At 48.3% G+C, this 16,770-nt stretch overlaps 1 protein-coding gene across 13 annotated transcripts in view; it reads right to left on the minus strand.

Annotated features, from left to right (window-relative positions):
- Positions 1-16,770, minus strand: part of PACS2 (phosphofurin acidic cluster sorting protein 2) — a 238,099-nt gene that overhangs the window by 26,682 nt on the left and 194,647 nt on the right. For all 13 annotated transcript variants that reach the window (XM_038765675.1, XM_038765667.1, XM_038765666.1 and 10 more), the window contains one exon: positions 2,750-2,792. In XM_038765675.1, coding sequence (XP_038621603.1) covers positions 2,750-2,792 — 43 coding nt within the window. The remainder of the gene's footprint in view (positions 1-2,749; positions 2,793-16,770) is intronic.

A 16,770-nucleotide genomic window follows, 5' to 3' on the forward strand; every position in this document is an offset into this window, starting at 1 on the left:
GGATTTGAACCCATGGCCTCTGACTCCAAAGCCCGGGCTCTTTCCACTGAGCCACGCTGCTTCTCTTTGGCCCCCAGAGAGCCACCCCAGGTGACTCCCCTTGGGCCGGGGGACCTGACTTTGGGGACTCTCCCAAGCGCTTAGTACAGTGCTCTGCACACAGTAAGCGCTCAATAAATACGATTGATGATGATGATGGTGATGACTCTCCCGGTCCTCAAGGCAGTTGTGGGGGTGTGAAGGAGCTGATCGGACAAAGGATCCATAGCTACTGGCACCTAGTATTCCCAGACTATGTTTCCGACCGCCCATAGTAATAATAATAATAGTATTTGTTAAGCGCTTACTATGTGCAAAGCACTGTTCTAAGCGCTGGGGAGGTTACAAGGTGATCAGGTTGTCCCACGTGGGGCTCACAGTTTTAACCCCATTTTACAGATGAGGCGACTGAGGCCCAGAGAAGCTAAGTGACTTGCCCAAAGTCACACAGCTGACAATTGGTGGAGCCGGGATTTGAACCCATGACCTCTGACTCCAAAGCCCGGGCTCTTTCCACTGAGGCACGCTGCTTCTTAACTTAACAAATGCCATATACAAATTCCATTTAATATGTTCCTGTTTGTTAATATCGATCAATCAATGGTATTTACTGAGCTCTTCCTGGTCATTCAATCGCATTTACTGAGCGCTTACTGTGTGCATAGTGCAGAACACTGGACTAAGTGCTTTTTTTACTCTATTTATTTATTTATTTAATTTATTTGTACATATCTATTCTATTTATTTATTTTATTTTGTTAGTATGTTTGGTCTCTGCCTCCCCCTTTTAGACTGTGAGCCCACTGTTGGGTAGGGACTGTCTCTATATGTTGCCAATTTGTACTTCCCAAGCGCTTAGTACAGTGCTCTGCACATAGTAAGCGCTCAATAAATACGATTGATGATGATGATGATGCTTGGGAGAGTAACAATAATGATGATGATGATGATGGTTTTTGTTAAGCGCTTACTGTTTGCCAAGCACTGTTCTGGTGCTTAGTATATCCTGGTCAGGGGGACATGGGACGGAGCGGGCCTGTGGCTGGACACTGACTTCCGCTGTGCTTCAGAGGGGTCCATCACATCTCCCAGCCTCACTGGTGAGCACCTCTGGACAGTGACCCCCACCCCCACCCCGGCCCCCGCTTACTTACGATGTGCCAGGCACTGTTCTAAGTGCAAGGGCAGATACAAGGAAATCGGGTTGGACACTGTCCCTGTCCCACATGGAGCTCACAATCTTAATCCCCATTTTACAGGTGAGGGAACTGAGGCACAGAAAAGTGCAGCGACTTGCCCCGTGTCACAGAGCCGACATGGGAAGCAGCATGGCTCAGTGGGAAGAGCCCGGGCTTTGGAGTCAGACGGCATGGGTTCAAATCCCGGCTCTGCCACTTGTCAGCTGTGTGACTTGGGGCAAGTCACTTCACTTTGTTGGGCCTCAGTTCCCTCATCTGGAAAATGGGGATGAAGACTGTGAGCCCCCCGTGGGACCACCTGATCACCTTGTAACCTCCCCAGTGCTTAGAACAGTGCTTTGCACATAGTAAGCGCTTAATAAATGCCATTATTATTATTATGTGGCAGAGCTGGGATTAGACCCCAGATCCTTCTGACTTCCAAGTCAGTGCTCTATCAACGAGGCCATGCTGCTCCTGAGTAAATGGGGTAGGAATGACTTAAATCACTTTATGAAGAAGCTAAATCCAACCCTCTGTGGGCACAGGGAAGCATCATCTCGCATGTCCAGTAAGCCCACTACCGAGCCGCCCCATCGTGGGAGTGTTAAACCTCTTCTTCTTGTTGACGAGGACAGCACTTCACTGCCACAGAGCCAAAGACCTCCCATGACCATTGTATCCTCCCTCTGCCTTACAGTTGCTTGAAAAACCCTCATTTTCAGGTAACAATCCACAATCGGACCCAGCACACTAGTGAATTCTGGAGGAGAAAGGGCTTGAAAATGGCTGAAGAAGCTAGAGGTTCTAAAAATCCACACTCGCTAAATCTCCACAATCGGCTAATCTGACCGATATCGTTCCCTTCCACCTCCACCCTAACCTAGAGTTGAATTTTCAATTAGGCGTCCCCCTGAGGAACCAGTAGTGATGCTACTAGAATTTCCCACAGTTCTCCCTGCTCATTCCCGGCTCTGGAAAAAAGGCAATAGGGATGAGCGTTGGAATGCAGGAAGAAACCCACAAAGGCAGGGTTATGTTCCCCTCCTGGGAAGTTCTGCGGACGTCCGAGCCAAGCTTTCGTCCCCGGGGACCCTCCACCCAGGTGAAGTCACCACTTTGCCGAGAGCAGTCGGTTCTTCCCCCTGAGACCCGAATTTTTGACTTGGGGTTTTAATTTGAAAATACCAGGGCTGACATCTGCGCCTGTTTGGTGGTGTAGCTCCTCGAAGCGAAACTGAGGAAGGGGTTGAGAGCAGCTAGAGCGAGCCATTTGCCAAAACAGTCAAAACGGGGCTGGGCTTTCTTAGTCGCTAATACCTCAGCTTGATCTCAAGAAGTTTCTAAAGTACATTCATAGGATTCAAGTAAAGAAAGGCCCGATTGAAGATGAAATCCCGATTTAAGACCCAGCTGCCTGAAGCGACAGCAAGATAGCAGACCGGGGGATCGAGGGGAGGTGGGAGCGGGGTGGGGGGGAAATGTCAGAAAAAGGATCAAACTTGAACTTACGGGTCAGAGCAAATACTCACCCCAACAAAGGGAATGAACTTTTGGGAGGATTCTTCATCAGGGCTAAGAGACAGGAAAACACAGAGAGTTAACACTTCTTCACAAGTACGGGTGCAAAAATAACCTACAAGGCATGCAGCAGAACTAAAAATTTGCAAGCATTGACTTCTGTCTTTTTTCAGCGCTGACTTGTCGGCAATCGGCGGCAGAGTCACAAAGCCGGAAAGTATCTAACGGTCGCCAATTTTTTTCTTTTTTTTAATTGAAGAGGTTTCCTGCCTTTCCCGCGGGGCGGGGTGAAAACCTCTTCCAAATTATCCAGGCGCTGGCTTGACTTACTGCACGGAAATGTCATCAGCCCCATTCTGACTCCCTGACTCTCTAGATGTCAACCTTGGAGCAATAACTAGCAGACCCCGAACGGAACCTACGCGCCCCAGGGAGCCAGCTCTTTTCCCAAAGCGATTTAGATGCCGTCCCTGAACAGAGGAGACACAAGCACTTGAGACCTCTTTGCTGCAAAGAGCAATACCAACACTCCGACACGGCTCACCATCATCATCATCAATCGTATTTATTGAGCGCTTACTGTGTGCAGAGCACTGTACTAAGCGCTTGGGAAGTACAACATCTCTGAGCTATGATGTGGGAGATTTCGGGTCTCCCACATCCTGGCTAAAATTCTGACTCCTTCAAAAGGGGGAGGAGGAGAGTAGAAGTGGCTTGAGAGGGAGGGTGGGGGTCTGGGTGACGATACAGAACTCTTTTCAAAATCTAGTGAAAGGAATCTAACTTTCTTCTGCTGTAAAGCGACTCCCCCCAGCCACCACCCCAGATCCCTGCCTTAAGAGACAAGAAAATGGGAGGCATTCCCGCTTCCACCCCACACAGGGCTTCTCAGAGCATCAGTCTCAACAACCAAAATCCCTTTCAGAGATTTGTCTGCCTCCGTCCCACAGCAATCAGCGGCGGGGAGCGACTTAAACAACAAACGAGGATGCTAACGCGAGCCAGATGGTCCTGCCTGGAAGCCACGAGTTCTTTCCAAAGGCGAAGAGACCGAAAACAGAAAACCCCTCCGTTCTGCCCCTTTGAAGGCAGGGAAGACTTCCTACTCCTCTTCCAGTCTCCAGTTTGAAAGGCTCCCATATGCTTCTGGACTTCTGGAGAAGAAGATACAGAGGGTGGGATCTTGGCTCCCACAACTGGGAGAAATTAAAGCCAGGGACAGTTTGGGCAACGACCTGGCCCATAGGGCAGCTGGGGAAACTGCCGACCTGTCATCCACACTCTGGATGCTCTCAGGAGGTTCATGTCTCAAGGAAGAGAAAGGGGAAGACCAATTCCTCATTGCTCAGGGGGAAAAAAAAGCTTCCATCTAATAATTAATAGTAGTAACTGTGGTATTTGTTAAGAGCTCACTATGTGCCAGGCACTGTATTAAGCGCTGGGGTGGATACGAGCAAATGGGTTCGACACAGTCTTTGTCCCACATGGGGCTCACATTCTCAATCCCCATTTTACAGATGACTAAAATCCCCCTTTTAGACTGTGAGCCCACTGTTGGGTAGGGACCGTCTCTATACGTTGCCAACTTGTACTTCCCAAGCGCTTAGTACAGTGCTCTGCACACAGTAAGCGCTCAATAAATACGATTGATGATGATGATGATGATGAGGCAACTGATGAGGCACAGAGAAGTGAAGTGACTGGACCAAGGTCACACAGCAGACGAGTGGTGTAGCCAGGATTAGAACGCATGACCCACTGACCCGTTTTTCAGGCCCGTGCTCTATCCACTGTACTCTGCTGCTTCTCTGCTTTCCCCTTATGTACCGTAACAAAGATAAAGGGTGAACAATTAGCAAGGTTGAAAGCTCACCTCCTCCAGGAGGCCTTCCCAGACTGAGCCCCCTTTTCCTCTCCTCCTCCTCCCCTCCCCATCGCCCCCACTCCCTCCCTCTGCTCTACCCCCTTCCTGCCACACAGCATTTGTATATATATGCATTTATTATTCTATTTATTTTATTAATGATGTGTATATATCTATAATCCCATTTATTTATTTTGATGCTATTGATGCCTGTCTACTTGCTTTGTTTTGTTGTCTGTCTCCCCCCTTCTGGACTGTGAGCCCGCAGTTGGGTAGGGATTGTCTCTGTTGCTGAATTGTACTTTCCAAGCGCTTAGTACAGTGCTCTGCACCCTGTAAGCGCTCAATAAATATGATTGAATGAATGAATGAAAGGTTACAGATTATGGCAGAAGACAGGATGTTCTGGAGAAAATATATTCATAGAGTCACTGTGAACTGGAAACAACTTGGCACTTGATAATAATAATAATAATGAACACAGCACAGGCTGGGAAAAAACCCCCAACAAAAAAAAAATACACTACCTTGAGGACATCATTTAGAAATTTAAGAAGAAAACTTCAATGGTGATCTCTTTGAACAATTAATTGTAAAATTTCAAGACCGGCTGGCTGGTCCAGTGAACTCTGTCCCATGAATGATGATTCCTCATAGCTAGGATCATTTGACAGGTGCAAAATTTGAAGGCCTAAATACTAACTTAGTTAGGGAAGCAGCATGGCCTAGTGGAGAGGGCAAGGGCCTGGGTTCGAATCCTGGCTCTTCCACCTGTCTGCTGGGTGGCCTTGGGCAAGTGAGTTCACTTCTTTGTGCCTCAGTTCCCTCATCTGTAAAATGGGGATGAAGACCGTGAGCCCCACGTAAGACGTGACTGTGTCCAACCTGGTTAGCTTCCAGGTTGGATACAGAAAAGAAGCAGCGTGGCTCAGTGGAAAGAGCCCGGGCTTTGGAGTCAGAGGTCATGGGTTCGAATCCCAGCTCCTCCATGTGTCTGCTGGGTGACCTTGGGCAAGTCACTTAACTTCTCTGCGCCTCAGTTACCTCATCTGTAAAATGGGGATTAAGACTGTGAGCCCCACGTGGGACAACCTTATCACCTTGCATCCCCGTCAGCGCTTAGAACAGTGCTTTGCACATAGTAAGCGCTTAACAAATGCCATCATTATTATTATTATTATTAGCTTGTATCTACCCCCAGCTCTCAGTAAAGTGCCGACACAGAATAAGCGTTTAATGAACACCAAAAAAAAAAATAGTCACTGCTGGTTTTCTGGAATCCTTAACGGGAAGCAAAGGAACTTAGCTGTCCTGTCCTTACGGCTTCTGCCTAGTGATAAGCCAAAAGATGGCTGAAGAAATACCGTCATCCTTTCCTTAGTGGGTTAGTGAAGTCATCTGAATAGCTATTCCCTGATGGGACTGTTTCACCCCTGAGATAAAGCTGTCTGGCCCTCAGCAAAATGGGGGAAGAGGGATGTCTCTGGGAGTCAGGCCAGAGAGAAAAGAATGAGCCCCACATAAGGTTTCCGTGTCACCAGGATGTGAGGGTTATTCCTCTTTCAGGAGACTGTAGGAAGGACGCTTTGGATGGGTTTTCCAACTCCTGCTTCCCCGGTTCCGGAGGAGTCCCTTCTGCTGGCAACCCAACCGGGCAGGGCTCTTCTCTTCCAACATGGGCTGGCAGGGCTCAGGATTGGCAGAGATGGGGCAGGAGCAGCAGAGAGGGTCGGTCAAGGGCACCGGGACTTGGCAGCTCCGCCGGCTTACTGCAAGTGACGTTTGTTAAGCGCTCCCTACGGGCCAAGCATTGGGCCAAGCACTGGGGTTGACATGTCAGCTGTGTGACCTTGGACAAACCACTTCACTTCTCTGTGCCTCAGTTCCCTCATCTGTAAAATGGGGATTAAGACTGCGTGCCCCATGTGGGACAACCTGATCACCTTGTATCCCCCTAGCGCTTAGAACAGTGCTTTGCACAGAGTGAGCGCTTAGCAAATACCATCATCATCATCATCATTATTATTACGGGATAATCAGATTGGACCGTTCCACATGGGACTCTCAGTCTTAGGGGGCACGGGGCAGGTATTCAATCCCCATTCTGAAGAGCAGGAGACTGAGGCAAAGGGAAGCGAAGTGGTTTGTCCAAGGTCAGACAGCATGCAAGCGGCAGAGTCGGGATGTCTCCAAGACTCCAGATTGCCTGGACCTCTTTTGTTGTCTGTCTTCCCCTTCTAGACTGTGAGCCCGTCGTTGGGTAGGGATTGTCTCTATCTGTTGCCGAATTGTACTTTCCAAGCGCTTAGTACAGTGCTCAGCACACAGTAAGCGCTCAAGAAATACGATTGAATGAATTGGCTTTGGGGCTCCTTGCTTGGCACTGTGGGAAACCAACTGCAGAACCAGACTATACAACACTATATGACTTTCTAAGCCATAAGCTCCTTGTGGGCAGGGAACGTGTCTATCAACTCTTCCGTAATTTATCCTCCCACTCAGTACAGCGCTCTGCACACAATCAGCCCTCCACAAATACCATTCACGGATTGCCTGATTACAGTGAGGTGATGTGGGTTTGAGAAGTGGCTCGGGAACAACTTCTGAAGAGCCTGCAGAGCGACAGGAACAAAATGCTCCAGTCTAGGACTGAACTCCTAGCAAGGGAGAGCACCTCCGCCTGTCTTTTCGAACACAAAGGCAACACGATCTACTTGATGAAAGGATGGCTTTCTGTGGATTGAGAGACGCTTTCTTTCTACTTTGCTGAAAGCCGTTTCAAGAAATCCAATGTCCTTTTCCCTCCGTGGTCTCGCAGCCTTTGTTTAAACCGCTGGCGTGGTGGAAAGAGTACGGTGTGGCTTTTGAAAATATTCCTTGTCTTCTGATGTCTACCCGAGGGCTGAAGAAGAGGCAAGATCAATGAAGCAGGAGGCAGGATAGTCGACCGGGACTGGGAGGTTAGAGTTCTGCTCTGTCATTTGGGAGATGGTAAGGTCAAGAGAAAAAGCAGGAAAGTACCCATGTTTTGAGGGACAAATTGTGTGCCCTGCCTTATCCAGGGTTCACCCACTGGGGACTCTTGGTGGCAGAGAATTCAGGAGGCGAGGCGGGATCCGGGTCACCTGTTCCTCAGGACCGAGTGACCAGCGAGCTGGACACAAAGACCCCCACCTAAGGCTCACCACCCGGGCCCAGGCTAAACGACCCTGATGGCCTCAACACCTGGCTCCGACGATGCAGGTTTTCGGGCGGAACACGGCCGAAAGCCAGAATCGGAAGTCGGCCTGAAGAAACTTTTCCCTAAGGAGGCTTCGGGGAGGTTTTTTGGGTCTGAAGGTGGTGCCGCCCCTTCTCCTCACCCACTAGGCAACCTGCCGGTGATTCTACAAGGCCTACGACTGATCGACGCCTGCTCCCCTCCCGAGCCTTGGTTTTCGGACCCGCAGTGCCATCCTTGGCTCTGCCTTTACATTTCTCCTCCTCATCTCCTCCCTGCAGGGAATGAGAACAAAGTGGAAAACGCTAGAGCTACAATACCCACCAGGTGGATCCGAAGTTCGGGATCTGACAGTCTAAAGATGTTGAACCCATCATAAAGCAGGTTTTTTATTTCGCTTTGTTTTTCAAGTCCCCACTGAGGTGCAAGAATATCACCGTCAGGAAGGTGTTCCCGGAAATAACTTCCCACCAATCACAGTAGGTGAAAGGAATCAGACTCATGAGCATTCTTAAGAGGGGTCATTTTTGATGCGATGCCTGGGAATTGGAGCCCCTAACGACTGCGCCAAAAGCCACCCCGGTAACAGCGCCAGAAGAGGGATGACACTTGAATAATCTCGAGAAGTTGTCACAGGACTGAGCAAGGCAAGCAATGCCTGGAATCGGGGCGGCGATCCATTTGTTATCACCTCGCTGATTTTCTACTGCAGCCCAGCACGCTCACTTTGTTCCTCACAACAACCTACTCACTGTACCTTGATTTCGTCTCTCTCTCCACCTTGATCTTTTAGACTGTGAGCCCACTGTTGGGTAGGAACTGTCTCTACATGTCGTCAACTTGTACTTCCCAAGCGCTTAGTACAGTGCTCTGCACACAGTAAGCACTCAATAAATACGATTGATTGATTGATTGATTTCGTCTCTCTCTCCACCTTGATTTCGTCTCTCTCTCCACCGACCTCTCACCTGTATCCTGCCTCTGGCCTGAACCGCCCTTCCTCTTTATATCCAACAGACGATCACATTCCCCACCTTCAATATCTTATGAAAATCACATCTCCTCCAAGAGACCTTTCCTGTCTAAGCCCTCATTTCCCTTACTCCCTCTCCCTTTTGTGTCACCCTTGCACTCGGGTTCAGAGTCTTTATTCACCCCATCCTCAGCCCCACAACACTTACGAAAACATCCGTAATTTACAGTAATGTCTGTCTCCCCCTCTCGAATGTACGCTCATTGTGGGCAGGGAATGTGCCTGTTATATTGTTATACTGTACTCTCCCAAGTTCTTAATACGGTGCTCTGCACAAAGTAAGCGCTCAATAAATACAACTGACTGACCAGACGCTTCTTATGGGCAGGGGAAGTATCTACCAACTCTTTTATACTGTGCTCTTCCAAGCGCTCAATAAATAAAACTGATCTGCAACCCCTACTAACAACTCAATCACAGACACGATTGTAAATACTTTGACAGAACGCCCTGAGATGGCTTTGACTGTCCCCCTCTCATCATGTCAGTGTTTGTTTGGGACCATCTCTCCCGCAGAAGAGCTTTTCTCTGTGGCACAGAAAATCGCCCAGGTCGCTCTGTTCCCACTTTCATTCAGCTTCAGATACTTGCTGATCCCAACAGCATTCCGGGATCCAGAGCTGAGCGAGATTCCTTTTTTCCACCTTGACATCTGCTGTGCTTTAGAAAAGTCAGACCGATGCCACCGGCCCTTTCCAGAAACTCCCTGGGCTGGATGGCAGGCCCCCCATCTCCCTGTTTCGGGGGGCCCAAAGCCTTTTCGGGAAGCTAAATCTGAAAAGGGCAGCTCTTTCAGAAAGCCCCATTCCCCCACCCTTCCACCCCTTCTCCCCTTCCCGTGCGTGGTGCTGAATTACAGTCCCGAAGCTTGTGAAACCGTCCCGTTTTCTCTGCGATACTTTCCTTTTGAGGCGGGTATGGAAGGCGGCTGAGGACCGGCACGTTTTGGTGTCGAGGACAAACTATAAAACGGAGCGAATGCCACAATACGAGGGATGGCGCTTGAGTCTCAAAAGCCAGGCGGCACCTCCAGGTTCATGCAAACACCACCCAGAAGCTGCAGTACAGACCCTGAATTACAGTGGGTGACACTGGTTTGGTTTCAGAAAACCTGCAGCTGCCCGGGGCCCACCCGCGGTGATCCGGATGGGCTATGCCCAACACGGCTGCCTGGATGTTGTATTTCTAAGCAGGAAAAATTATTGGAAGTGACAAACTCTGACTCTGGACACTGGGCCTTTCCCTCACTTACTGAAGACACTTTTTGGGGAAGCGGGGGGCCTGTGGGGCAAAGCAGCCTGAGGAAAACGAAATGGCTCAGTGGAAAAGAGCAGGGGCTTTGGAGTCAGAGGTCATGGGTTCAAATCCAGGCTCCGCCAACTGTCAGCTGTGTGACTCTGGGCAAGTCACTTAGCTTCTCTGGGCCTCAGTTCCCTCATCTGTAAAATGGGGATGAAGACTGTGAGCCCCCCGTGGGACAACCTGATCACCTTGTAACCTCCCCGGCGCTTAGAACAGTGCTTTGCACATAGTAAGTGCTTAATAAATGCAGTTATTATTATTATTATACGAAATAAGGCAAGAGTTAGTGGTCAAGTCGAGACACGGGTTCTCAGTTCATGCATTGCTTTCTTCTTGTCCTCCAATATGGCCTTTCTTCAGCGGGAGGATGAATGGATTACTGAAATACCACTCCCAAGAGGCCTTCCCTGACTAAGCCGTCATTTCCTCTTCTCCCACTCCCTTCTGTGTCACCCTCGCACTTGGATTTGTTCCCTTTATTCACCTCTCCCTCAGCTCTAAAGTACTGATGGACATAGCCGTTAACTGACTTATTTATTTATATTAATGTCTGCCTCCCCATCTAGAATGTTAGCTCACTGTGGGCAGGGAACATGTCTACTAACTCTGTCATAAGGTACTCTCCCAAGCGCTTAGTACAGATCTCTGTAACAGTAAGCGTTCAATAAATATGAGCGATTCCAGTTTAGGGAGCGTCTGCAGGGCTGTGTTCCTACACATGATGATTTTTATGTGCAGAGCTGTTGGGGCTTTATGTGACAGGAAAGGGTGATGAAAATGACATGATTTGCCATGGTCTCTATTTGCACTTTTAGAGGGATACGCAAAAAGATGAAAGGTGAGGTCTCATGGGCCTTTGCTATAGTCCACTTGCTGCTTTCAGGGCGCGGGGATCTATTAATCAATCAATCAATCAATCAATCGCATTTATTGAGCACTTACTGTGTGCAGAGCACTGTACTAAGCGCTTGGGAAGTACAAGTGGGCAACAAAATGAATTAATGAATAATCTCTGGGATTAGCCAGGGCTAGGTATTTCTTTCATCTCTATTCTTTATGGAATCCCCTGCCGGACCAGTAACAGTGAACAACTTTAGTCTATAAAGGACTTTTTTCACTTTGTGAAACTTTAGAACCTGGAATCTGGAAGAGGAGGAACGTATCCTTAAACGTTTCTGGGGGTCAGGGAAGGATCACTGAGTGGTTCGGAGGGAGAAGTCAAGGTTGAGGCTGTGACAGTCCAGCATGCTAATTCAATCAATCAATCAATCGTATTTATTGAGCGCTTACTGTGTGCAGAGCACTGTACTAAGCGCTTGGGAAGTACAAGTTGGCAACATATAGAGACGGTCCCTACCCAACAGTGGGCTCACAGTCTAAAAGGGGGAGAATAATTCCACACTTAGCTAAGAGGGAAAGGCCCAGACACTTCTCTGGGCCTTTGAGAAGCAGCGTGGCTCAATGGAAAGAGCCCGGGCTTTGGAGGCAGAGGTCATGGGTTCAAATCCCGGCTCCGGCACAAAGTCAGCTGTGTGACTTTGGGCAAGTCACTTCACTTCTCTGTGCCTCCGTTACCTCATCTGTAAAATGGGGATGAAGACTGTGAGCCCTCCGTGGGGCAACCTGATCACCTTGTAACCTCCCCAGCATTTAGAACAGTGCTTTGCACATAGTAAGCGCTTAATAAATGCCATCATTATTATTATTATTATTCTCGTTTAGGGCATCTGCTCATTCAGCCGGAGGGAAGGCTTTTTTCAGGGGATGTCAGTCCCTCACCTGGAGACCTCTGCAGGGGGAGGAAATAATAATAATAATAAAAATAATAACTTTGGTATTTGTTAAGCGCTTACTCTGTGCCAAGCACTGTTCTAAGCACTGGGGGAGATATAATAATAATAATAATACTGGCATTTATTAAGCGCTTACTCTGTGCAAAGCACTGTTCTAAGCACTGGGGAGGATACAAGTTGATCAGGTTGTCCCACAAGGGGCTCACAGTCTTAATCCCCATTTTCCAGATGAGGTAACTGAGGCCCAGAGAAGTAAAGTGACTTGCCCAAAGTCACACAGCTGATAAGTGGCGGAGCCGGGATTAGAACCCATGACCTCTGACTCCCAAGCCCGAGCTCTTTCCACTGAGCCACGCTGCTTCTCTAAGCAACGGGCCAAGGAGGTGAGGTAGGAAAGTCGGGAAAACCCCAGAGCAAGGGGAGAGAGACAGTCCCCGCCAGACTTCCAGGAGGGAAGGAAGTGTGTATCTGGGATTGGCCAGGAAAGCCGAAATCTCCAGGAAGGACCTGCGGATTATGATTTACAGAAGAGCTGCTAAGTGCAGCAGTGATTTGGTGGGCCTTGGATTTGCACCCACTATTCACCCCATGACACTCATGTACATCTCTGCAATTTGTTTTTTTAATATTAATGTCGGTCTCCCCCTCTGAACTGTAAGCGCCTTGTGGGAAGGGAATGCGTCTATCAACTCTGTGATGTTGTACTCTCCCACATGCTTAGCACAGTGATCTGCACAGAGTAAGCGCTCAATAAATACCATTGCTTGACTGATGCGAATAAATGCTTATCCTACCTGCTTACCTGTATATACGTATATATGTTTGTACATATTTATTACTCTATTTATTTATTTATTTATTTTACTTGTACATATCTATTCTATTTATTTTATTTTGTTAGTATGTTTGGTTTTGTTCTCTGTCTCCCCCTTTTAGACCGTGAGCCCACTGTTGGGTAGGGACTGTCTCTATATGTTGCCAACTTGGACTTCCCAAGCGCTTAGTACAGTGCTCTGCACACAGTAAGCGCTCAATAAATACGACTGATTGATTGATTGATTGATTATCCGTCGTCATTACCAGATCGCAGACCTGGGATTGTTACTTATACCTTGATTCGGTTAAGAATTGTTTGTCCAACTCCTGTGGCTGTTAAAACTTTTCACCAAGTTAAATCTCGGTTATTTGTTTGTAACCAAAGAGAGTGCCTGAGTAGTCTATGTGTGGGGTACCTGCAAATTTGAAGGGCCTGCCATGCCAGGGAAGGATGGGAATTTGGCATTTCCTGCCCAACCTCAGAAACCGGCCCTTAGGGTGCAGGATTGACCACACAGGTGAACTTGAGATGCTTCCCATGCGCCCCAGAGGAAACCGCATTTAAGGCAGAGGAAGGTGAGGGTGATCCCAGGATATTCCATTATGGAGCCCCAGGAGAATCCCTACCTTGGCTGCACACTACCTTGGATGTGGGATCCCGGGGTTAGCAACGGGGCTTCCCATCCCCAAAATGATGTGGACTGTCATAGCTGTTACTCCTGCCTGATTTCTTCATCCCCAAATTAGGGTGGGGGGTTGGCCAAGAGGGCAAACCCTCACGCACTTCCTCCGAGGGCCCTGGGGACACAGGTGGAAACAGAATCCCCGATGTGTTGTTGATTTTGATTTTGAGAAGCAGTGTGGCACAGCGGAAAGAGCCCGAGCCTGAGAGTCGGGAGACCTGGGTTCTAATCCCGGCTCCGCCACTTTCCTGTTGTGTGGCCGCGGGCATGTCACTTCACTTCTCTGAGCCACCGTTCCCTCATCGGTCAAATGAGGTTTCAATACCTGTTCTCCCTCCTACTTAGACCGTGAGTTCTGTATTGTACCTGATGATCTCGCATCTACCCCAGGGCTTAGTACAGTGCTTGACACCTAGTAAGCGCTTAACAAATACCACAGTTGTTATCCCAGGGTTTGAACGGGAAAGGGAAAGGCTGGCTGAGGCGTAGGGCCTCAGAGGACAACCACCCTCTCCTCGCTCCCCCAAACCAGGGTTTCTTGTCGCTCTCCCACTGATACTTTGAGATGGGGGTGTTATTTGCTGTCCTTCCCGCTCCCATATCTTTGAAGGAAGCTTCTAGAATGGGTCTATTTTCTCCTGCAGGGACTCTCCCCTGAAGGCTTGGCTGTGCTAGAGAATGGGCGGCAGAATTATGAGAATGATGGCAGGCAGAGCAAGCAGGCACCTCTAGCTATTTGGACTTACAAGAGCCTAACCCTTTACAGCAAACGAATGAGGCTTTCTGTGGATTTGGACTCCTCCATTCCCTAAGTGGCTCAGCAGGCCAGGATTAAGAGAATCAAATAAGCCCAGCCCCTTTGGAAGCCTTGACTGAATCCAGCGTGTCACCCAATGTAAAACAAGAGAAACACAGGTGGGGGAGGGAAAAATACCACACTTTGCTTTCTTCCTCAGGCCCAATCCTCTCCCCACTGCAATGCTTATTAAGAAAATTTAGCAAGTGCTAGGAGAGAAACAGAGAAAAGCTGTCACACGTTCCATGGCATGTTGGCAGGCAGTACATGCGTCAGGCGGTCGTCATAACAAACGGAACGAGAAACGGGGAGCAAAGAGGGACAGGGATCTGATTGAGGGGGGTATCAGCCTTCAACTGGGCAGAGGGAACCACCGAAAGGGGACAGATGGGGAAGCAGCTCATCACACATGGTTCTTGTCAGCATAAAATTCCAGAGGGATTGAAAAAAACAAAGAAAACACCAAAAAAAACCAAAACCACCACAGAGGTAAGAGCACCCCTCAACTGGTCTTTTCCTCGAAGTCACTAAGGCTTGTTTAGCAGAGCGATGCGGGGATGTCTGAGGCTTTGTCTCCTTGAAAAAGCTCCAAACTGAGAGAATGGAAGAGAAGCTCTTGGAAGTGGATCTTTGTCATTTATTTTAACGTCTGTCTCCCGCTCTAGACTGTATGCTCCTTAGGGGCAGGGCTACCAACTCCGTTTCACTGTACAACAGTGCAGCAGCACTTGGTACAGTGCTCTGCCACACAGTAAGCGCTCGATTAAATACCACTGATTGACTGATTCTTCACTAGGGGACCCAGAGAGGTCAGTGTGGGGAATGACCTAAGAGGATTTGGAAACAAGAGAGCCGGTCGCTTGGGGACGGGAAGATTTTCAGCTTCTTCTGGGATGATGCTTTTAGGGACAAGGCAAAAAGGGAAGAACATTTTAGCAAACATGAAAATCGTTTCGACTGTGAGGCCCATGTGGGACTGGGCCCAACTTGATTAGCTTGAATCTAACACAGTGCTCAGCACAGTGCTTGGCACACGGTAAGCACTTAACAAATTATCGTAATAAGAATACAAAATGATAATCAGTGCAACTCCCAGTTTAAAAAAAAAACGGTCAAATCTGAACTCCTGGGGCGGCATTCTGGGAGTGGGATTTCCATCTGGAGACGAATTTGCTAGCGTCCTCGAGGACCACCATGGAAAGTGAAAGGAAGAGAACTGAGCTGTCCCGTGAAGTCAGCCTTGGATGAGGGCAAATCCCACTTCCCCTTCTCCCGGAGGACAAAAGCAAAAATACCTATCCTCAGGTTGGCAAATCCCACATCCCCTTCTCTCAGAGGACAAAAGTAAAAATACACGTCCACAGGATGGAACTGAAAAAACTTAATTTTGACGTGTTGGGGGACAATTTTAATCATCAGCATTTATAAGTCAGAGGACAGTAATGCAGCAGACAGACCACTCAAATTAGGTACAACCGTCCCCAGGTGCGTGGACTCGGGAATTGGAGCAAGGGGGTCAGTCTCCAAAACAATGAATTTGAAGGGCATTTCCAATCCAATCTAAAATTGGATTATTTCTCCGAGGTCGCCAGAAGGAAGCCTGACGGGCTGGCACAGAGGAGATAGGAGATTGTGGGAGCCCAAAATGGGATCGGGAGTGGCTTGTCTTAGAATATACCTTCATTCATTCAATCGTATTTATTGAGCGCTTACTGTGTGCAGAGCACTGTACTAAGCGCTTGGAAAGTACAATTTGGCAACAGACAGAGACAATCCCTGCCCAACAAAGGGCTTGATGAGCTCAAGGGGTTGATGAACTCGAGTCTTTCTGATTTTCTGGTGCGAGAGAGGCATCAACCAATAAAATTGCCTCAGGGGGTCATTGTCCAGATCTGGATTTTCTTAGCACCTTCTGTTTTGCTTGCACGTTATAAATGGAGATTTGGTTCTTATTTGTCAAAATTTCATGTGTTTATTTTCTGAAGGTCTGGCCCTCTGTTACGGCTCCTCCCCTGTCAGGCTGGACAAATCAGCGTGGCTCAGTGGAAAGAGCCTGGGCTTGGAGTCAGAGGTCGTGGGTTCTAATCCCGGCTCCGCCACTTGTCAGCTGTGTGACTTTGGGCAAGTCACTTAATTTATTTAAGTCACTCTATTTATTTTACTTGTACATATCTATTCTATTTATTTTATTTTGTTAATATGTTTGGTTTTGTTCTCTGTCTCCCCCATCTAGACTGTGAGCCCACTGTTGGGTAGGGACTGTCTCTATATGTTGCCAACTTGTACTTCCCAAGCGCTTAGTACAGTGCTCTGCACACAGTAAGCGCTCAATAAATACGACTGATTGATTAATTTCCCCATGCTTCAGTTACCTCATCTGTAAAATGGGGATTAAGACTGTGAGCCCGACATGGGCCAACTTGATAACCTTGTATCTACCCCAGTGCTTACAACAGTGCTTGGCACATAGTAAGCGCTTAACCCATACCATTACTTATTTTACTTTATTTATCTCTGGGTCTGTT

Source organism: Tachyglossus aculeatus, chromosome 23, assembly GCF_015852505.1.
Source record: "Tachyglossus aculeatus isolate mTacAcu1 chromosome 23, mTacAcu1.pri, whole genome shotgun sequence".
In the NCBI taxonomy this organism is placed as follows: Eukaryota; Metazoa; Chordata; class Mammalia; order Monotremata; family Tachyglossidae; genus Tachyglossus; species Tachyglossus aculeatus.